Raw genomic sequence first — 23,707 nt, 5'->3', positions numbered from 1 at the left:
TTCATTTCTCTGGTTATACATGGTGTAGAGTTGCACCACGTGTGCAGTCATACATGTACCTAGGATAATGATGTTTGTCTCATTCCACCATCTTTTCTATCCCCATACCCTTTCCCCTTCTCTCCCTATAAACCAATTTTTAAGATTAGAACATTTCAAAAAGTATACTCTGGGCTGGCACTGTAGCTCAGTGGCAGAGTGCTTGCCTAGTATGTGTGAGGCACTGGGTTTGATCCTCAGCACCACATAAAAATAAACAAATAAAATAAAGGCATGCTATCTACCTACAACTACAAAAAAATTGTTAAAAAAAAGTATATTGTATGAATAATATGCACTATACTTTGACTTCTGTAGGGAAAGAAAAAGTATAAACTTTTGTTAAGAAAAGACTTCAACTTTCAATTAACTTTCATGAATTGAAGGACTATAAGTATCAGAGAACTATTATATACTCAAAAAGACCTACAGAATTAAGAGAGGAAAATAAATAGTAACTGATATCCTATCTGGTAGACAATAATTAAAAATAGTATAGTTCAACATGCTAAAACATGCAAAATCACAACAAAAAGTCTCAAATAGTCTAATGTGATTATCAAAGATCATACATTTTTCAGTATAAAACACACCAAGTAACAAACTAAATTTTAATTTTGTTCTTATAAATGTTGAAAATATTAAAAATATTATCAGCAAGACTACCTTATAAAAGAGGGATAAAAGAAATATTAGAAGTTCAATTAAAATTTCTTTCTTTTTTTTTTTTTTTTTTTGGTGGTGCTGGGGATTGAATCCAGGGACTCGTGCATGCTAAGAAAGTGTTTTATCATTAAGCTAAATCCCCAACCCCTCAGTTAAAATTTCTCCTTGTATTTCATCACCATCTATGGAGATCTTTAAAACTAAATTCCATTCCTATTTGTCTAAGTCACTTTCTAGACCTTCCTTAAACTTTCCCACCATTTAAAAATGAAAAAGTCTTACACATGCTTTTACTAAGCTGACAGATATAGAACTGATAATCTAATTCTGCTTCTAACATATTTCAAAATTTCACTACAAAGTAATATAAGGTTTCTACTGTGTTACTAGGTAGGATAACACTAGAAAAGGGAACATCATTTCACACAAAGAGAAATTTTGAAAAAGTAACACTGGATAGATTAATTTCTTTTCTGTTTTTACATAAAGTAAAATAGGAAATTGAAGGAAACCTCTTGAAGTGACAAAGGGTTTCAAACAAGATAATAACAATGTACACATAATTTTAGAGCTTACTTAAATACTTTTAGGACATTCTTAAATATTTTGGAACACAGGAGGACACAGGTAATATAAAACAGTAAAATTATGTTAAACCCATGTTTAGAACAAAAATGAAATTGTACATTTAATCATAAGATGACAAATATAAAAGACCTTCATTAAAGTTGTTTAACAGAATATAATGACATATAATCCATTATTTTGAAAAGTTATATTTTGGTACTAGTCATCTATAGATTAAAAACAAAAAAATTAATGGCTAGGTGCAGTGGTGCACACACGTTATTCCAGTGACTAGGAAGGCTAAGGAGAACTGCAAGTTCAAGGTCAGCCTCAGCAACTTAGACCCTACCTCAAAATAAAAAAATAAAAAGACTAAGGATGTAGCTCAATGGTAGAGCACTCCTGGGTCAATCCCCAATAATACACACATACACACACATAATTAATGTCATAATGATACTACCACCTATTTATTATTTTTATTTAAAAAAATATTTTTTTACCTCCGTGGTTTTCCCATAAGCCTCCTGATTTTTCCCCATTCTACTCTTGTTAATTTTCTTGTTTTCAAATTAGGAAAAGATTCCTTTAGACATACACAGAAGTCATTATCACCTTCAAAAAGTGGTCTGTAAAACAGAAATGGTATTTTATTGGTTAATGCACGTTGTTTTCTTAAAAGACACAAAATTCAAAATATGCATTCCAATTTTCCACACCATACTAATCAAAAAATGTCAGACTTTCATATTGACCCTATCTATAGAAAACAGATACAAATTCAAAATACTGAAACTAAATCCTTGGTACTGTGAAACAACTGTTTGTATATAAATTACTCAAGAAATATTGCCTGTGAGATTCCAGAAGAAACTGATTTTGTTCAATCATCTATATGACTATATATTTTGGGATGCTGTCCTGGCCCTGGCATTATATCTGATAAAGACAAACAATAATGCCAGCTACAAAGCATCTTTGTCCCAAGAGTATCACTCTTTGTGACTAAGCCTGGAGGATGCCAGAGGATCAGATTCGTTTTAGGGAATCCCAGAAGAACTCAGGTCACAATAGGACATCCTGAAAGCTTTCTTAAACCTACTGAAAACCTGTGAAAAAAATAAAATACTATTCACAGTGTGAGAAACCACGAATCCAGTCTCATACAATAGTGCCTTGTGCTCAAATATGTACAACCATTAGATTCACAAACTTCAGAGTAGGTAATGGTTTGGAAACTAAAAGGAAAATAAAGATAAATAGCCAGCACAATATGCACCAATAACAGCCATACAAGGATAGATTAGAAATCAGAACTTTTCCTCATTAACTTCTATTGTCAAATAACTGGATTTCAGCCAAATCTCTTCTACTTAAACATTTATGTATAATTAAAATGCTTAAGTATCATCCCTAAAATATAAAGATTACCCTCCTAAAACATCTTATTGAGGCATTTTTACCATTAATAATAGTTTCTATACTATTACACTAGCACTAGATTTATAAAATAAATCTCATTCATTACAAATAATGGAGCTTTGTTTAGGGTATCTCTATAGTCTTTGTTAACTATAATGCAGAAATTATACTTTCATTTAATTTTTAACAAAAAATTCCCCAAAAGGCTAGGGTAGAAAACTATGGGAAACAGAAATAAATCCAACTGCAATGAGGAATAGAAAACTGAATTCAACTGCTGGGTATGGTGGCATACACTGGTAATCCCAGCTACTTGGGAGCCTGAGGCAGAATCATTTGAGCCAAGGAATTGAGACCAGTCTGGATAATATAACAAGACCATGTATAAAAAGAAAAGAAAAAAAAGAGAGAAAAAGAAAAGTGAACTCAAGAAAAATAAGATATAAAATCACAATAAGACTATAAAAAAGTTGCAGTTCATAATATTTGAAAAACTTAAAATTTCTAGTTCAAGTAATATTCATGATATAAGTCATGATACATACTTATCTATATTTGAATAGAACCACTCATATATGCACCATTTATGTGCTTTGGGAAGCTTGAGTAGGTTCCGTAACCGAAAACCAATCTTCTGTGAAGCTTTCTTATCTGGTGTTGACATTGTTGCTGTAAATTTCTATATGATTAAAAAAAAAAAAAAAGATAAATTGTAGCTCTATTAAGTAAAAATAAACATTTAAAACAGTGATTTTAAAAGGTAAGTTATATTTAAGTACTCAAAAATTTTTATAGCACTTAACATAGAATTTATTGTTTAATAAACAAACATGATTATTTCTGACAAAGTTAAAGCCTCAAGTCTCACAACACAGTCTCACAAGGAAGGTGAAATACTTGCCCCCATCATGTGCACACTGCAACACATTATCAATTTAAGTACACAGGAAGAAGAGATTCATATGAAATATTCCTACCCGTCATGGGTCAGAAGAGTTCAGTAAGAGGAACTCTGCTGGGCTGGGTATGTAGCTCAGTGGCTGAACACTTGAGATCCTGGATTCAATTCCCAGCAACCAAAAAAATAAAAATAATAAAGGTACTCTGCTGAGAAGGCAGAACAAGGGAATACACAGATGCATGCAAATAAGCAGTGGGCCCAGAAGTGAATTCTATACCAAGTCAGAGAACTCTTAACGCCATCTGAATATTTTAGATTACTGAAGAAGGGAAAAAAGCTTCACTAGTGTTAAGTCAGCATGATAACAAAAACTGCAAAGTATAATGAAAGAAAACTTCAGAAAATATCACTCACGAGTATGGATTTTTAAAATTCTTTTTTTTTTTTAAAGAGAGAGAATTTTTAATATTTATTTCTTAGTTCTCGGCGGACACAACATCTTTGTTGGTATGTGGTGCTGAGGGTCGAACCCGGGCCGCACGCATGCCAGACGAGCGCGCTACCGCCTGAGCCACATTCCCAGCCCCTAAAATTCTTAATAACAGCTTAATTAAAAAGAAACTTGGGGGCTAGGGATGTGGCTCAAGCGGCAGAGCGCTCTCCTGGCATGAGTGCAGCCCGGGTTCGATCCTCAGCACCACATACAAACAAAGATGCTGTGTCCGCTGATAACTAAAAAATAAATATTAAAAAATTCTCTCTCTCTCTCTCTCTCTTTAAAAAAAATATATAAAAAAAAAAGAAACTTGGGCTGGGGTTGTGGCTCAGTGGTAGAGTGCTTGCCTACTATGCATGAGGCACTGGGTTCAATCCTCAGCACCACATAAAAATAAAAAAAAGATATTGTGTCCACCTGTAACTAAAAAATAAATATATATATATATATATTAAAAAAAAGAAACTTGGGGCTGAGGCTGTGGCTCAGCGGTACAGCACTTGCCTAGCACGTGTCAAACCTCAGCACCACATAAAAATAAATAGGATAAAGATATTGTGTCCAGCTACAACTAAAAAAAAACTTAACAAAACAAAACAAAACTTTACCACTGGAACATAAAAAGAATACAACACAACCTAGTGGAATTCATATCAAGTATATAAGGATGATATAATATTAGGAAATTATTAATGCATTTTCATTATTAATAAATCAAAACAAGAAAAGTCATAATCACCTCCACTGATGCTAAAGACATGAATAATACCCATTAAAAACAAACTTAATAGACTGGGCACAATGCTGCATGCCTGTAATTCCAGAGCTTGGGAGGCTGAGGCAGGAGGATCATGAGTTCAAAACCAGCCTCAGCAACTTAGAGAGGCCCTAAGCAACTTAGTGAGACCCTGTCTCAAAACAAAATATGAAAAGGACTGGGGTTGTAGCTCAATGGTTAAGCACCCCTGGGTTCAATCCCCAGTATCAAAAAATAACAAAAACAAAAAACAGACTCACTAGAATGGAAATAGGTGAAATGAATGAAAGACAAATACACAACACATCAAAAATTTTATGATAGAACTAATGTAGTGCTTAAAGGAAAATTTAATCTATAAACTTTAGTTTTAAGTCTAATCTATATTAGAAAAAAAGAAAGATCTCAAACTACCAATATTAACCTCTTTTCTGTTGCCAATAACATAGTACCATAGAGTAGTTAAGTTATAAAGAAATTTATTTCAGCTTACAGTTCTGGAGGTCCCAGGTCAAGGGGCCACATTTCAGTGATGGCCTTCTGGGGACAGAGTCCCAAGGCAATGCAAGACATTACATGGTAAAAGTCAAGGAGCTTATGGATTGTGTGTCTAAGTATTGGTCTGATCTTTCTCCATCTTCTTATAAGAGCCAACAGGAGCCAGGTGTGGTGGCACATGCCTATAAATCCCAGCAGCTCAGGAAGCTAAGACAGGAGGATCACGAGTTCAAAGCCAGCCTCAGCAAAAGCAAGGCACTAAGCAACTCAGTGAGACCCTGTCTCTAAAAAAAATACAAAATAGGGTTGGGGATGTGGCTCAGTGGTTGAGTACCCCCGAGTCTAATCCCCAGAAACCCCCCCAAAAAAGCCAACAGGATTCAATCATTGAGGTTCCACCCCATGACCTTATCTAATGACATCCCAAAGGCCCCGCATTTAAACACCATAGTCAGATTTAAGTTTCCATTATCTTCATACCTCATAGTAGGGATTATATTTCAACACTTGAAACTGTGGGAAAACAAATCATAGCACTACCTTTCCACTGTAAGAAACAAGAAAAAGGAAGGCAAAATAAATGCAAAGCAACCTGAAGGAAGGAAATAAGAATAAAGCAGAAATAAATAGAAATTAAAAAAAAAATCAGTGAAACCACAAATTCTTTGAAAAGATCAACAAGCTTTGAACTAGACAGACCAACAAAATAAAAATAAATGGATCCTTTCATAACTTGATGCAATAGGTTCAATGTGTCCATTCAATTTCATGAGTTGAAACTTCATCTCCAAAGTAACATGTTAATGGTATTTGAGAGGACCTTTAAGAGGGCTCCACACATATGAATGGATTAATCCACTCACAGATTAATAGCTTGTTAAGAGTAGTTTTGTTTTATAAAAGCAAGATCTCTCTGGCACACTTGCTCTGTCTTGGCATGTGATATGATATACCATACCATGATCCAGCAGAGCCAAGAAGGTCCTCATCAGATGCTGAGCAGATGCCAATACTACACTCTTTACACTCTTAGACCTCCAGAACCTTGAGCCAAAATAAACTAGTTTTCTTTATAAATAATTACTTGTTAGTAGTCAGTCATAGCAAGAGAAAACAGACTAAAATACTTGATAAAATCCATTTTTCCAAACTCCAATCCAAAAATCTGTACTGGGTTGGAGATGTAGTGCAGTAGTAAAACCCCTGCCTAGCAAGCTAAGGCCCTAGGTTTGATCCCCGGTAGTGGGGAAAAAAGAAATCAATATCATTCTTAATGTTAAAATACTAAAAACAGCTGGCACGTGTGGCACACACACTAGGATTAGGGAGGCTGATGCAGGAGGATTTCAAGTTCAAAGCTAGCCTCATCAATTTAGTGAGTCCCTAAGCAACTTAGTGAAATCCTGTCTCAAAATAAAAAATACAGCAAGGCGCAGTGGCACACACCTATGAGCCCAGTGGCTCAGAAGGCTGAGACAGGAGGATCACAAGTTCAAAGCCAGCCTTGAAATGGCAAGGTGCTAAGCAACTCAGTGAGACTTTGTCTTTAAAATACAAAATAAAGCTGGGGATGTAGCTCAGTGGCCAAGTGACCCTGGTTCAATTCCTGTTACACCAAAATAAATAAATAAATATGAAAATAAAAAAATACAAAAGGCTAAGGATATGGCTTAGTAGTTAAATACCGCTGGGTTCAATCCCTGGTACTAAAAAATAAAATACTAAAATCACTTTAATTTAAATGAGGAATATAACCAAGAGATCAACTATTACTACTATTTTTAACACGATTTTGAAGGAATTGGCCAAGTAGGTAAGAGAAATAAAAAACAGAACGAAGATATAACTACCACTATTTTCAAGTGACATGACTGTCCCAGAAAAGTTAATTTAAAAAAAAAAACTGTAATCATTAAAAGAAAATTAAATAAAGTAAATGAATACAAAATTGATATGTAAAGATCAGTATCTTAAAAAGAGTCACTATAAAAAAAAACACTGTCTTTTCTAAAAATAAATGAGAAATGGTTAGATAATAAAAGAAAAGCTGAGTACACACACCTGTTAATCCTAGCAATTCAGGAGGATGTGACAGGAAGATTGCAAGTTCGAGGCCAGCCTCAGCCGCTTAGAGACACTGTCTCAAAATAAAAAATAAAAAATGGCTAGGGATGCAGCTTGGTGGTACAGCACCCTTGGGTTCAATCCCCAATAGGGGGATGAAGCAAAAATAAGAAAAATCCTGTTTTTGATAGTAAAAATGATAAGAACAAAATATTAAGTATCTAGGAATATACCTAAGAAATGTGCAAAGAAATGGAAAAAAATTAACTATTGAGAGCAATTAAGGACTTAAATAAGTGGAATCACAACCAGTTCTTGAATAAGTAGTCTACATTTTATATATATGTCATTTCCTATAAATAAGTTTATAATGTTATGTAATCCCAATAAATTTTTTCCTACTCAAGTTGATTCTAAAGTTCATGTGAAAAAATAAAAGTCCAAGAATACTGAGCAAAAAATCTAAAAAAAAAAAATACATAAAATAAATGTCCAAGAATACTCAGCAAAATTCTAAAAAAATAAACATACATAATATCTTGCCAGACATTAAAAGATAACATAAAGTCATGCTAAAACAATTTGACATTAGCACATATAAACACTCAGTAGACACAGAAATAGAAAGTTTAGAAGTAACCCCACATATATATATAGGAATTTAGTCTGTGATGAAGAAAGCATTTTAAATAAATATATAAAAGATGGATTATAGGGCTGGGGATGTGGCTCAAGCGGTAGCGCGCTCGCCTGGCATGCGTGCGGCCTGGGTTCAATCCTCAGCACCACATACAAACAAAGATGTTGTGTTCGCTGAAAACTAAAAAATAAATATTAAAAAAATTCTTTCTCTCCTCCCTCTCTCTCTCTCTTAAAAAAAAAAAAAAAAAAAAAAAAAGATGGATTATATTAAATATCACCAGACCAACTAATAGAACCTGGGGAGAAAAAATAGGCTGCAGTTTAACTTCCTTACTTAATCCAAAATAAGTTCCAAATATATTGAAGATTTAAACATCTAAAAAAAATAAAGTAAGAAGAAATATGTAAGAATTCTCAGACTATAAATTTTAGGTTAGGGACCTAGGCCTTTCCAAGCATGACAAACTCAAGAAGTGATAAAAAGCACAGTTATATATGACCCTTAATTTTTTTTGAAATCCTGCTTGTTGAACAATATAGAAGCAAAAGCAAAACCCAAACTACAAAAGAAAAAAAATTATAACCAATATAAACAGGGAAGGGTTAATATTCTTAATACATATAAACGTCTTATCAATTAGCAAGAAAACAACTAAAATCCAATAGAAAAACAGGAAAGAAACAATTTAAAGTAATAGTTTTGAACATTGAAAAGTATCTCAACCTCACTTATAGATGAAATGCCAACAAAAACAAGGCACAGAGGCACACACACGTAATCTCAGCTACTCACCAGACTAAGGCAAGAGAATAGCAAGTTTGAGGCCAGAATTGGAAATTTCCTGAGACCCTATCTCAAAATAAAAAGTATAAATAGCCAACCATGAGTCTCAATTCTAGAGTGCCCCTACTTGATTCCCCAGGGCTAGCGGGAAAAGAGTTTATTTCTACATATCAGATTACAAAAAATCTGGATGTTTGGTTATATACTGAGTTGGCCAGCATCTGGGAAAGCAAGGACTCTGCTATATTGTTGGGAGAAAGCATAATTTGGCATTACTTTAAAAACTTTAAATGTGCATACCCTATGATCCAGCAATTCCACATTTTAGGCATCTGTCCTAGAAAAACACTTGCAAATTTATACAAACATGCTTGGGATGTTCACTGCAGCATTGTTTTTAAGAGTGAAAACTTAGAAACCATTTAAATGCTCACAAATGGGAGAACTTGTAAATAAATTATGGTATTACATAAGAATGAATATTATACATTGGTAAAAAGAAACAAAATACTGAATTCTGTTTGCCTATGTATCAATGTAGCCAGATTGGAGAAAAAAAAAAATTTTTTTTTGTGGTACTAGATTGTGAACCCAGGGCAGCCTACTGAGAAATATCCCCAGCCTTTTTTATTTTTATTTTGAAGCAAGGTCTCCCTAAATTGCCCAGGTTGGCCTTAAACTTGTGATACTCCTGGCAGCCTCTGAATAGCTGGGATTACAGGTGTGCACCATTGTGTCTGACTCAAAAAAACCCAAAAACTTTTGAGTAGGGGGAAAAAAAAGATACAAATGATGTATGGAACAATATCAGGAAAATGATGCTAAAGTGTAATTGGAAAAATATTTACATTTTAAAAAACTATATGTGTTAAATACTATTACATATTTCCTATGACAACTGTCTTAAATTAAGAATTTTATTTGAATTCCACCTTTTTTTTAAAACTAATAGTAATCTGTTTTAGAATCCAATTCAGGATCTCATACTTGGAAAATTAAAATTTTAATGTAAAAATAAAAATTTTGAAAGTCAGGAGATGCTTAGCATAACAACCAAATTACCATCAAATATTCTTATCACAAAAAGTGCTACTTCTTTCTATTGAATTAGTGGCCCACATTTTTAAGTTGGATATTGGTTGGATGTATTTACATACGTCCAGTAACACATAATAAAATTATGTTAAAGACATTCCTCTTGGGTGTGAGGAAATAAATTCAAACTGTTAATGGGAATATAAATTATTAAAGTTTTATGGATAATTATATTTTAGTATCTTCCAAATTTTAAATGTAAATACCCTTGTAGCAACTATACTTCTGAGGGTTTATTCAATAAATGAAAAATGAGGAGAGACTACTACTTGGTACAAGGTTTCTTCTGCAGGTAATGAACATATTCTAAAATTGTGGTGATGACTGTGCATGTTAAGAACCATGAGAGCATATTTTTTAAGTAGATGAATTATCTAATATGTAGTTATCTCAATAAACCTGTTCATTTAAAAAAGCAGGACTCTGCAGATAGGCTGCCTACCATGTTAGTATCGGCCTTCACTTTCCAGATTTCTGATCTTGAGCAAGATATTTAACTTCTGTATGTCTGTTTTTTCATATGCAAAATGAGGAGTAATGGAATAGTAATCTATCTCATGGGGTTGTTGAAGATTAAAGTAATACATATGAAATGCTTAGTAAGTACTCAATACAAGTTGGTTTTCATAATTCTTGAATTTTGGATGGTGTTCTTTAAATAAGCACACAGAGAAGCTCAGATGTAGCTCACAGGAAAAGCACTTGCCTGGCAGTGCAAGGTCCTGGGTTTAATCCCCAGCACCCCAAAACAAGCAAACATATGGTCAAAATGCATCAGATTTAGAGAATAGGACTAGAAGGGTAAGAGAATACGCCACATCACATAAATGAAAACAGAAAAAATTAAGAGGTGTAAAGACTAGTAAAGAAAAACTCAGGAGTATATAAAACTTTCCCATATAAAGAAATCTCACATCATGTTTGTCTTATGTTATAACTGTTCTGTATTGCGCAGAATTAGAAAAAACTTTAGAAACAGTCCAAGAAGGAGTGATGTGCCTGGGAGAGAGGGCAGTGGATAGAGCTTGGACAGGGCTGTTTCAGAGTCACAAAGACCAAAGTTTTCTGTACGTGTGAATCATGCAGACTTTCCATAACGGTTCTTCCAAAATCTAACAGAATTCTTATTTAGCTATTTCTTATATTCATTTGACCTTGTATTCAACATCTACCAAGCCAAGAAACACAACATTTTACTTTCAATGAGATAAAAAATTTAAATTGCATGTCAGGTGTTTCTGTACATTTTCTTGATGCTTAAAAAAAAAAAAAAAAAAGTTTAAGACGCATTTTTTTCATTCTACAAAACATGAACATATTTTACTTTTTAAAATTATCATAAAGTTGAGAGTTTGGGGGTAGGGCATATTACCGGGCATGTCTTTATTTGATGAGAAACCCACTTCTATTATTGTATTGAAAATTTTTGCTTTATAATACTTTATGAAGGCTGGGTTTGTGGCTTAGTGGCAGAGCGCTTGCCTAGCATATGTGAGGCACTGAATTTGATTCTCAGCACCACATATCAATAAATAAAAATAAAGGTCCACTGACAACTAAAAATATTTTTAAAAGAACAAAAATAGGAATAATTATATCAAGTTATAAATTTGATAGGAGAAAAATTACATTATTCTTAAAGTTAATATTTTCTTGTCCAATTTTCATTCCTTTGATTCTTACCTGCCCAATGAGTTTTTTAAAAATGTAAAAAATATAAAAGGAGATGTTGGGTGTAGTTCAGTGGTGCAGTGCTTGACAATGTCTAAGGCTTTGGGTTTGATCCTCAGCACCTCCAAAAAATAAAAATAAAAATAAAAAAGGAAAGGAAATATAATTTCATGTTATATGTTTTCTTCTTTTGGATAAAGAAAATACTTCCCTTGGTGATAAAGTTAAACATTTTCCCCCCACTTATTTCCATACAAAATTCCAAACTGATTTGATACTGCCAAACTATCTTCATGGTTACAGAATGATGACTGGCTTTCTACTGGTTTAAAGTTACCCAAAAAACCCATAAAATTTTCTAGGTCACTAAAATAGGATCTGAGCAGCAGTACTGAATTAAAGAAATGAAACTGTTACACAAATATAAAAGAATACATATCAACTTTATTGCATTGAGCAACTGTTTACTTCCTTTCACATGAAAAAATTTTAGCATACACATACCTGTGGAACCATTGCAACCCTCTGGTTTCTTTTAGGTGACTTTGTATTTATTTGTCTGTCATCTTCATCAGAAAAAAGTCGACTTCGTTTTGAATTTCTAAAAGGCTATGATATAAATTTTTTATTTAATGAAAAAGCAGAATACTCCTCATTTTTGTTCCAAAATATAATCCTATATTTGGAAAACACAGCTAACTCTGGATTATCAACAGTAATGAAAGGACTAAGTATGAGTATTACAAAGTACATAAAACCACATAATCTTAGATTTAGAAAACAAAAATATATACTTATGCAATGTATTCACAAATGCAATACTTCTCTGATTAAACTAAAACTAAAACCTAAGCTCCTTAATAGTCTGGAAGCCTTAGATGATGAAGATAGGAAAATAAATTCTGGAAATTCCAGTTCAAATTATATTGGTTAATACCAGTTGGGTTAATTACATGTCTGCTGCATAAAGTTGGGCTGGAACAAACACATTAAATGACTCTAGAATAATATGCCTAAATGTATATAATATTATACTAGATCAGCTGTCAAAATTATTAATTGAATTTCCATTTGTAAGAAAAAACAAGATACTTGAAAACATTCTTTAAAACTAAAAAAAAAAATTAAGTAGCAAAAGTACATAATACACTAATGGGTAATATTTTTTTCAAAATTTATAGTTCACCTTAGGTTTAGAGGTTTCATGAATAAACACAACAGAAATAAGACTCACATCCTTTTCTAAAAAATTTCCCTCCACTCAGGAAAGATTTTCAGGCCTATTTATAAGGGAAATGGGTACACAGATCTAACAAAATTTGGTCAGTAACCAACAGACCAAATTAAAATTAAACCCACTGTGTCTTTACACTTCAAAGTCCATATTTAAATTCCTTCTACCCTATCCCCCTTCTCTGACCATGAGCAGAGAGGAGGAAGAGAATGATGAAACTGATGCGATGGAACTAAAAAATTCCCTACATTCACTGTGGCTACTACCCAGGCTACTGCTGCTGTCCATCCAAGTTCTAGACTTGTTTGATGATTGACCCCTAAAACCTGTTAGCTACCTGACTGGGCAGGCGAGAGACAGAGATCTGAAAATTGTTAGTCATGAAATTTAATGCTCATTTCTACTTTTCACCTCCAAATGCACTAATCCTTGACAAGATTTTAATACCTAACACTTATTTATATATCTTGCTGCAGGAACAAGAGTCACAAGAAACTTTTTGTGTATCTATTAAAAAGTAAGATTTTTGCTTAGCATAATATTCTCCAACTCCATTCATTTACGAGCAAATGCCAAAATTTTATTCTCTTTTAATGCCGAGTAATATTCCACTGTGGGGGCTGGTATGGCTCAAGCGGTAGCGCGCTCGCCTGGCATGCGTGCGGCCCGGGTTCGATCCTCAGCAACACATACAAACAAAGATGTCGTGTCCGCCGAAAACTAAAAAATAAATATTAAAATTCCTTCTCTCTCTCTCTTAAAAAAAAAAAAATCCACTGTGTATATATAGAAGTTTTTTTTTAATTGATTTTTAAATTTTTTTAAATACACGACAGCAGTGGAATGCACTACAATTCTTATTACACATATAGAGCACAATTTTTTGTATCTCTGTATATAAAGTATGTTCACATCAATTTACAGCACAGTTTCTTTATCCATTCAGCTATTGATGGGCATCTATGTTGGTTCCACAGTTTAACTATTGTGCATTCAGCTCCTATAAACATTGGTGTGGGGCTGGGGATGTGGCTCAAGCGGTAGCGTGCTTGCCTGGCATGTGTGCGACCCGGGTTCGATCCTCAGCACCACATACAAACAAAGATGTTGTGTCCGCCGAAAACTAAAAAATAAATATTAAAAATCTCTCTCTCTCTCACTCTCTCTTTAAAAAAACAAAACAAAACAAAACAAAAAAACATTGGTGTGGCTATGTCACTATAGTATGCTGATTTTAAGTCCTTTAAGTATAGATAAGGGGTGGGATACCTGGGTTAAGTGGTGGTTCCATTCCAAGTTTTCTGAGGAATCTCCATACTGCTTTCCAAAGTGGTTATACCCATTTGCAGTCCCACCAGCAATGAATGAGTGTACCTTTTCCCCCACATCCCCAAAAACTAAAGGCCAAATATTTTCTCTGATTAGTGGATGCTGATCTATGATTAGAATGGTGTATGGGAAGAATGGAGGAACTTTGGATGGGACGAAGGGGAGGGGAAGGAGGGATTATGAAGGTGGGAAAGATGGTGGTATGAGATAGATATGATTACCCTAGGTACACGTATGATTGCACAAATGGTATGTCTACACTGTGTACAACCAGAGAATTGAAATGTTGCGCTCCATTTATGTATGATGAATTGAAATGCATTCTGCTGTCACGTATAACTAAGTAGAACAAATTAAAAAAAAATAAGACTTTTGGCTATTGCTGGGGTTTTGTTTGTTTTTTTTCCTATTTAAATACACTATAATTCTTTTTAAAATACTTAATTATGACCAGATATCATTGACTACAGATAATTTATCTAAGGTCAAATACTGTTCAATCACCCTTTACTTAAAGACTCAAATTCTTGTGGTTATAACAAAACCTTGGACATTTTTTCCTGTCTTATAAGAATTTATACAGGACAACAATAAAAGTTAGCTATGATCATTAAAGTCTAAGAAAAACGCATTCCTTACCATTTCCACAGCAGGGCCTGTATTTCTGCCTTTCCAAACAGGGGTTTTCTGTAAAGAACTGTACTTTTCATTCCATGTGTTAGATAAGCTTCCCTCTGTAATGAATAATTAATACTAATAAAATTTAAGTTTAGTTCAAAGGATTTCATACCATGAGCACTATCTATTTAATGGTAGCAATATATATGAAATATACACCCATGTGGAAAAAATACAGTAGTAATAATTTTAGTTTACTTTGAATAAAAAATCTTATCTATATTTTTGTTCAATTCCCTTAATAATTTGATAAAGTGATACATCTTGAAAGTATTGAATTTCTATACTGAAACATATACCATCTTTTCCCTTTTCTTTTTGTTTTTTAATAATTCCTCCACTTCAATTGCCAAAACTATCTCTTCCTTCAACTCTAACTCCTAATTTAGGACACACATTTTTTTGCTTCAGTATGTGGAACCCTTAGGGCTGGGTTTGTGGCTCAGTGGTAGAGTGCTTGCCTAGCATGTGTGAAGTACTGGTTTCGATCCTCAGTACCACACATAAATAAATGTGGAACCCTTGATATATGAAAATAAAATTAATGTGATGTTTCTGTTTTTCTTAATTTAAAAAAAGGTCTATGGAGTTGTATACAACCAGGAAGAATTCAAACAAGTGATTGATTAAATATATTATAAAAATAAAAGGGAGTGAGTTTAATTTTTGTAGAAAGGTATATTTAAATATGTAGAGATTCATAGAAAACTGGGATGAGTATAGATAGGATAATTATTTTTAGTCTCTTCTAGTTGCTCATCAGTAATTTCTAAAAGAAATTTATTTTAGTTGTAGTTGGAAACAATGCCTTTTTAAAAATTTATTGTTATGTGGTGTTGAGGATCGAACCCAGGTGGCTACAACCGAAGCCCCTGTATAATTCTTCTTCTTTTTTTTAAAAAAAAAATATTTATTTATTTCAGTTGCAGTTGGACACAATATCTCCATTTCACTTGTTTACTTTTATGTGGTGCTGAGGATCAAACCCAGGGCCTCATGCGTGCTAGGCTAGCACTCCACCACTGAGCCACAACCCCAATCCCTGTATGATTCTTTTTTAAAAACAAAATAGGGCTAGGGGTGTGACTCAGTGGTACAGTGCTTGCCTAGTGTGTATGAGGCCCTAGGTTTGATCCCCAGCACTGTGAACAAATAAATAAAAAAACATACACACATACAAAATAAATAAAACATAGCCAGGCATGGTAGTGTACACCTATTGCTGCAGCTACTTGGGAGGATACTTTGAGTCCAGGGGTTCAAAGTTAGTCTGAGCAAGATAGGGAGACCTTTCTCCAAAAAAGAAAAGAAAGAAAAATGGATTTAATATTGGGAGAAAAAGATTAGAATATTTTTTCAGATATCTATCTATCTATCTATTTTGCAGGGTGGAGGCCAATACTAGGGATTGAATCCAGGGCCTCATACACACTAGGAAAGTTTTCTACCATTGCTCTATAATCCTAACCCCCTAGATTGACTGATCTATCTAGATATTTGTGTGTGTTTGTGTGTGTGTGTGTGTGTGTGTGTGTGTGTGTGTGCGCGTGCGCGTGCGCGCGTACTCACATGTGTGTATATGAGTGAGTGATACTGGGTACTAAAGCTAGGGCACTCTACCCTGAGCTATACCCCCATCCCTTTTTTATTTTTATTTTGAGACACAGTTTTACTAAATTGCATGAGGCTGGCCTTGAAATTTGCGATCCTCTTGCCTCAGTATCCTGAGTCACTGGGATTACAGGCATGGGCACTCAATCCCACATGTATATTTTAAGAAGGACAAAAGAAAAGAGGTGGAGGGTGTGGGATATAGCTCAGTGACAGAGTACGTGATGAGGTCCTGGGTTCAATCCCCAGCACCAAAAAAAAAAAAAAAAAAAAAAGAGTGATGGAATTGATCTGTTTAGGCAAACCAACCAAGGTATTCTAGAAGATAAGTTGTCTCAAACAGGTCTTCATTTGATAAATCACTACAAAGCACAACACAGTAGCTTTAAAGACACAAAGGACTAATGAATTTTGAGAATATTTAGCTTGGTTCCCAATTTATTTACCTAGTAGAATCTTAACCAAGAGATAAAATTTAAAATGAACCATATTAAGAGGGCTAGTTTACTGTACCTATTCAAAAGAAATAATGAGATCAAGGAATGTCATCTAGCTTTTTCTCATTAAGAGAAAAGTACTATTCTTCTTTTATTGCAGGGAACTTGCTTTATTACTTTTTTTTTTAAATATTTATTTTTTAGTTATCGGCGGACACAACATCTTTGTTTGTATGTGGTGCTGAGGATCGAACCCGGGCCGCACGCATGCCAGGCGAGCGCGCTACCGCTTGAGCCACATTCACAGCCCTTGCTTTATTACTTAGAAGAAAAGATAAACCATTATGCAAACATACAGCTCAGCACAGGTTTAATAAATGCTTTAAATTTATATAAGATCTTTCTAGAATGTGTAGTTTGGAGTTTTTAAAATAATTTTAAGAAAAAAAAATTTCTTAATTTCTAATAATTCAGGACAATTTATATGTTCTAAAAGCTTATGCATTTCAAGTTATCAGTAAAAATCAATAGCTAAAATAAATAATAACTTAGAAGAAAAGAGAAACAATATCAAAATTAATTTTATTAATTAAATTTCTAGGTTATAAACATCCCCCAAAACAATATAATTCTTACCTTTTAAACTGACAAGGGCTTTTGCTGAAGAGCCTGCAATAAAAAACAAAACAAATTAATAATCATTTCAAAAATCAAAGTGAGAAAAAGAACATGATTTGAAGGTAAAAGTAATCCATTTCATTTGAGCAATGTTGAGTTTAAAATGATGCTGGTATGTGCAATTAGAAATAAGTAGATGGCTAGACATAGTGCACACACCAATAATCCAAGCTACTTGGGAGGATCACAAGTTCAAGGCCAGTCCTGGCAAACTTAGAGAGACGCTGTCTCCAAAAAAACCCAAACTAAATCAAACAAAAAAACAAAACCCAAACAAACAAACAAAAAACAAGGAGGGAGGCTGAGGATAAAGTTTAAGGGTAAAGTGCCCCTGGGTTCTATCTATCCAAGAAATAACTAGTATACAATTCAACTATAAACCAGAACTCAAATAGGGTAAGAAAAAATTGGAGAGACATCTGGGAGTCTTGTTAAAAGCTGTGAGACAAACTGTGAAATATGATGTATTAAGAACTATGTAATATTTTGAACGACCAACAATAAAAAAAAATAAAAAATAAATAAAAAATAAAAAAAAGCTGTGAGAGTTGGAAACCATTCCCAGACAGGAAAATGTAGAAAGAGAGGGAAAAAGAAGAATAGGGACAGAAGTAATTTTGGATCTTAACTCAAAATGCTTTGATGGGCTGGAGATACTGCTCAGTTGGTAGAGTGCTTGCCTAGAATGCACAAGGTCCCGGGTTCAATCCCTAGCACTGCTGAGGGACAGGACGGTGTACTTTGATGCTAAAGAAAAGAGAAACTGAAATGACATTTATTCAGGAAAAATCAGAAGAGGTAATGGAGTAGAAAAGCAAAATGGAAATGATTTCAGAGACTGTCATAGCAGGCCATAAGTCCCTAGAAAGTCTAGAATGTAGGTATGCGTGACACTTAAAAAAGAAGTGCAGAACAAACAAAAGGGGCTAGCATAAACTTGAAGGGATTCCCTAGATAAAACAAACTTCAGGGTATATTAGAATAACCAGGAAGTTCCTCATAATGCAGAATCCATACTGTTAATAAAGCTTTTCAGAGGAGGTAACCCACTTTGAGAAACTAAGCTTTTGGTTTTGGTGTGAATAAAGGACAATATCTATGGATGAAAGGTGCAGGAGAATCAATAGGGAAAATGTGTTAAAGTGTAATGACCAAAGGTAGTAAAGTCACGGACAGGAAGAGTTGGGGAAGAATGCCATAAAATCTTGCTAAAAACTTCAAACAAAACAACACAACTGAAAAGCAGCAAAGTAGACAGTGCCCATATCATTGCAGCTAGTAAGAGAAATATAGTTCATTTGAGGAAAAAGTAGTAACCATTCACTCATGCAGTGAGTATGTATTGAGAGCTAACTGCCCATCAGTCTCTGCTCGGGACAACAGGGATACCACAGAAAGCAAAACAGTCCTGTTCTTCTGAAACTTACATATCTACTGAGGGGAGATAAACAAATACACAACAGGTGATGGTGAACACTCTGGAAAAAAGTACAGCAGGATAAAAGGGCCAGTGAGTGTGGGAGTAGGGGAAGGGTAGACTATTTTTATATGAAATGCTCATGATTAGCTGTTCTGAAAGGTAATGTTGGAACAGGGATCTGAAGGAAGAAGTATAAGCCACAAGGATATCTATTTCTGTTCCATGAACACAGGAACCATATCTTACAGATTCTGACCTACCATCTTTTTTAACCTTTTCTTAGAGGCAGTATGGCCTAGTGGTCAAAATAACAGGTTCTAGGTTGACACTAGTTGTGTTTGAATCTTGGCTCTGACACTTTAGCAATGTTACCTCCCCCAAATTACTTAACCTCTCTGTGCTGTTTCTTCATGTGCAAATGAGTGAGTGATTTAACATATATTCGTAAAAGTGTACTCAGCACATGGCTAATTTTCATAGTGGTTACTATTAATATTATTTTGATCAATTTATAAAATCTTTTTAAGAGCATGAATTTTAGGGCTGGGGATGTGACTCAAGTGGTAGCGGCTTGCCTGGCATGCATGCACCCGGGTTCAATTCTTAGCACCACATACAAAAAAAGATGTTGTGTCCGCCGAAAATTAAAAAATAAATATTAAAAAAAATTCTCTCTAAAAAAAAAAGCATGAATTTTAAAGGCAGGTAAATCTGATTTAGAATCCTACACTAACTGGATATTCATTCAACCAATATTTACTGAATGTTTGCCATAGCACTGTTTTGTATTGTTTGGGGTGCTGGGGATCAAACTCAGGGCCTCATGCATGCTAAGCAAGTGCTCTGCCACTGAGCAACAGCAACTGTTTTAGTGACTGAGGTTACCCCAAGGAACAAGACAGACAAAGCTTCTGCTCTCAGGGAGTTTATATTTTAGTGGAAAGAGACATTCAATAAACAAGTATATAAATAATAATTATAGTTTGTGGCAATTGTTATTAAGGAAATAAATAGGGTGATGTTTATGTGGGGGAAGTTACTTTATATAGAGTAGTTAGGGAAGGCTTCTCTGAGGTAGTAACATTTGAAAAGAGCTAGCTATTAGAGCACAGGAAGTCAAAGCATGTATGGGCAGAAGAAACAGGGGAAAAGCCCTGAAAAAACAGCTTAGAATATAAAAACAATATGAGAGGAGAGGGGTGCTGGGGGAAAGAATTATTGTACAAGGAAAGAGTATAAGAGAAAAGGTCAGAGGGGAAGCCAGGTGTTATGCATAGAACTGGGAATGCAGTATAAAGAAAAATAGAAACAGTACCTGCTCTAATCTGGTTAGGCTATTAACTGAATTATCACATAAACAAGCATGAAACTGCAACTGTGACAGCTGCCACTAAGAAGTTACACAGTGGTACGAAAAGATTTAAAAACATAACCTCATCCAAGAGGATAGAAAAATAACTCACTGAAGTTCAAAATGGGATCTAAATGATAAATAGAAGTTAACAGGAAGTGAGGGGAGAAAAAGTATTCCAGTTGAGAATAGCATGTGCAAAGGCCCTGCAGAAAAGACAGCCTGGTGAGAATGAGAAAGGTCCAATGTAACTCAAAGGGATAGAATGATAGGGTGATACATAGTGAAGCTGGAGAGATAGGGAGTAGCCATATCACAAACAGCCTCATAGCTAGCTACAAATGAGTTTTAAACAGGAGGATGGCATGCATACATTTTGAAAGGATCCCCCCTGACCTGTATATGAGGGGAGGGAGTAGATTAATGGAAAGCTGAAGTAATTAGTGTACAAAAGAGATGATGACAACTTGGGCTAGGTGATGGTAAGAAGCAGGCACAATTGAGAGATATTTAGATTGTAAAAGTTCCAAGACTTGGGGCAGTGGCTCAGTGGTAGAGCACTCGCCTAGGCACTGGGTTCAATCCTTAGCACCACATTAAAATAAAGGTATTGTGTCCAACTACAAATAAAAAATAAATATGTTTTTAAAAAAGTTCCAAGTCTTAGCATAGGTTTAAACATGTGAAATTAAAGAGAGGGAAGTGCCAAAGATAAACTCTAGGTTTCTGCTCTGCCAGCTAAATGCAAAGTGGAACCATTCATTAAGACAAGAACCAAAGAAAGTTATCTATATCCTGGGGTGGGATTATGAACCTGTGAAGTTTGAAGGGGCCTATGAAGTATCCAAGAGATACGAAACAACAGGAGATTATCAAGAACAGGAGGAGCTCAAAGGAAAGACCTGGGCTAAAGATAGCTTCAGTTTCCTCGAATACTTGCATCAATTCAAATGAAGATTAAATTAATAAATTTTGCACAGCATCTGGTTCCTAGGTAAGTACTCTATTAATTATAGCTTTTATTATTGATAATGTTACAATGGCTATTAATATATTAGCTAGCTCCCTAGACTAAATTTGGCCAAAAAAAAAATTGCTATTTCCAGTATTAAATTGAAATCACTTTTCCTTTTCAAGATCCTGTCCATTTTAATTAATAATGCCTACTACTCTACATTTGGTTCCATGTAAGTCAAGTATTTATGTATATATGATAACCAGGTAAAGCAATTCTAGCTTTCAACAAAGCTATAGTCTGACTAAATAAGGCATATACCACACAAACATGCATGTCCCTGCCCAACACACCAATGTACCAAGGGATGTCACACAGTAATATAAATGATTAAGTTATTCAGTTAAAGAATGTAGCTGGAACTTGAACCTTGTATAAATTCCAAGTCTTTACAAAGAACCACAGTAAGAAAAAGTTTTTCATATGGTAAGCACACTATGATTATTAGGCCCACCTAAATCACAATCAACTGTATTCTCCAAAAAAGAAAAAATAAAATTCATGGATGGTCTACAGTTGTGCCCTGTCCAATACAGAAGCCACCAGCTATTTAAAATTGATTAATTAAAATTTAAAATTTCATTCCTCTGTAGCCACATTTAAAGTGTTCCACATATGGCTAATGGCTACCCTACTAGGCATTGCAAAAGAAAACATTTCCATTACTGACAAAGTTCTTTTGGGATTTAGTGCTAGTCTAGATCACATTTAAAACCCAAACACTTTGAATATAAACTTTTCACAGCTTGGCAACCTAAACTTTGAACTTCAGAACATATGTCCTCACAAAATAATGAGCATTGGCAATATCTTGAGCTCTCATTTTTAAAGTCTGCCTTGTGTGCAGAAAGATTTAATAGTGAGTAAGCTTTTTGTTATACTAAAACTCTCTCCAAGTGATACATATACACGAACTTCAGTGAGTGGGGATTCTGGACCATTTTTGTAACTAACTCAAATGCAATACCTGCCTTTCCGTATAATTTATGCAATACTGAAAATTACAAACTTTAGTTTCATTATCCTTAAACTATTTATGTATATATGATAACCAGGTAAAGCAATTCTAGCTTTGATGCCCAATCCACACAAATATGAGTATCCCTGTCTTAAGAGGCGGGGGTAAGTAAGCACGGATAAATGAGGGAATGCCCAGGAGTGGGTGTCAGGCAGAGAACTGTATATGTATGCTGTCTGTCTGTGCTGGTCATCTCCATGTGTAAAGACACCCCCATGATTCTTAAGACACATCCTAACAGAAGAAAGTCTGTGGGATGGGGGCTACCTTGAACACTGGGTGTCCAGTCTGGATCATCTCCAGAAAGGTCCACAGCCACCTGTGGTCCCAGGGGAAGGGGCCAACCCTCTGACATGGAAACACTTCCAGGGGTGGACGCGATTTGGGGGTGGGGGGAGCAGTGAAGATCACAAGTGCCTGTAGAAGCAGGAGCTGTCAAGATCAGAGGCTGGGACAAGAAGAGGGGGCTGTGACCACCCAATGCCCAGCCCAAGCCCTCTCCCGGCCCCCGGACAGGCGAGTTACATAACCCCGGCGGGCGTCTCTCGGCGCCGGGCGAGTGGTGCAGGAGGCGAAGACAGCCCCCGCGTCCGGGGACTGCTCTTTCCCCACCTCCGCCGGGGGCCGGGGTCCGGCCAGGGGAGCAGCCACCGCCTCCGCCCGGCACAGGCTGGACTCCCGGGCTTTCGGTTTCCGGCCCTGGCGCTCGCACAACCCCAGAAACCAACACACAGACACCATAACAAAGGCGGCGACGCGGCGGCAACACCGGAGTAGGAGGACTAGGGGACCACGGTGGAGCTGGCAGTCAGCCCACCTACCCGCCGGAGGGCACGGCCGCCTATTCCAGCCGGTGCAGCCGAGGGGCAGGCGGCCGGCGGGAAGAAGGGGGTTCTTTGAGGTGCTACTCACTCTCGTCAGGCAACTGGTCGAGCTCCGCCATCTTGAACGAGCCGCGCCGCTTTTTCAAAGGCTGCCCGCCGCGGTGCATTGTGGGGCGGAGACTGTCTTTGCGAGGGAGGTTCGAATGCGGAGCTCGCTGCCCGCGGCGCCGCGCCGCGCTGCTCCAGCCGCGCTGCTCCCGCCGCGGCTGGCTGAGGCGGGCCCGGCTCCGCCTGCGCCTGCCCGGGAAGCGGGTGCGCCGGGTGGCCGCGCCTCGCCCTCCGCCCTCACCCCCGCCCCGGGCCGGAGGGTGAGAGGAGGGAGGCCGCGCGGAGAGGCCCGGCGCCCGAGCGCGGGGGGCGCAGCGCCAGCTCCAGAGTCCCGCCCGGGCCGCGCCGCCCGCCCGCCTGTCCTCTCCGGGGCTCGCTCCCGGCGCGCGTTTCGCGGCTCGC

At 36.1% G+C, this 23,707-nt stretch overlaps 1 protein-coding gene across 1 annotated transcript in view; it reads right to left on the bottom strand.

The window, feature by feature from the left end:
• Window positions 1-23,364, bottom strand: part of Lin9 (lin-9 DREAM MuvB core complex component) — a 63,935-nt gene extending 40,571 nt beyond the window's left edge. Inside the window, exons 1-6 of the mRNA XM_026405754.2 lie at window positions 23,286-23,364; window positions 17,528-17,560; window positions 14,805-14,899; window positions 12,107-12,211; window positions 3,240-3,373; window positions 1,776-1,901 (exon numbers count right to left, since the gene is read on the bottom strand). Coding sequence (XP_026261539.1) covers window positions 1,776-1,901; window positions 3,240-3,373; window positions 12,107-12,211; window positions 14,805-14,899; window positions 17,528-17,560; window positions 23,286-23,364 — 572 coding nt within the window. The remainder of the gene's footprint in view (window positions 1-1,775; window positions 1,902-3,239; window positions 3,374-12,106; window positions 12,212-14,804; window positions 14,900-17,527; window positions 17,561-23,285) is intronic.
• Window positions 23,365-23,707: the final 343 nt, after the last annotated feature.

This window comes from Urocitellus parryii, chromosome 9 (assembly GCF_045843805.1).
Source record: "Urocitellus parryii isolate mUroPar1 chromosome 9, mUroPar1.hap1, whole genome shotgun sequence".
NCBI lineage: Eukaryota > Metazoa > Chordata > Mammalia > Rodentia > Sciuridae > Urocitellus > Urocitellus parryii.
Note: the sequence above shows the minus strand (reverse complement) of the source record. Positions and strands in the feature narration are given on the sequence as shown.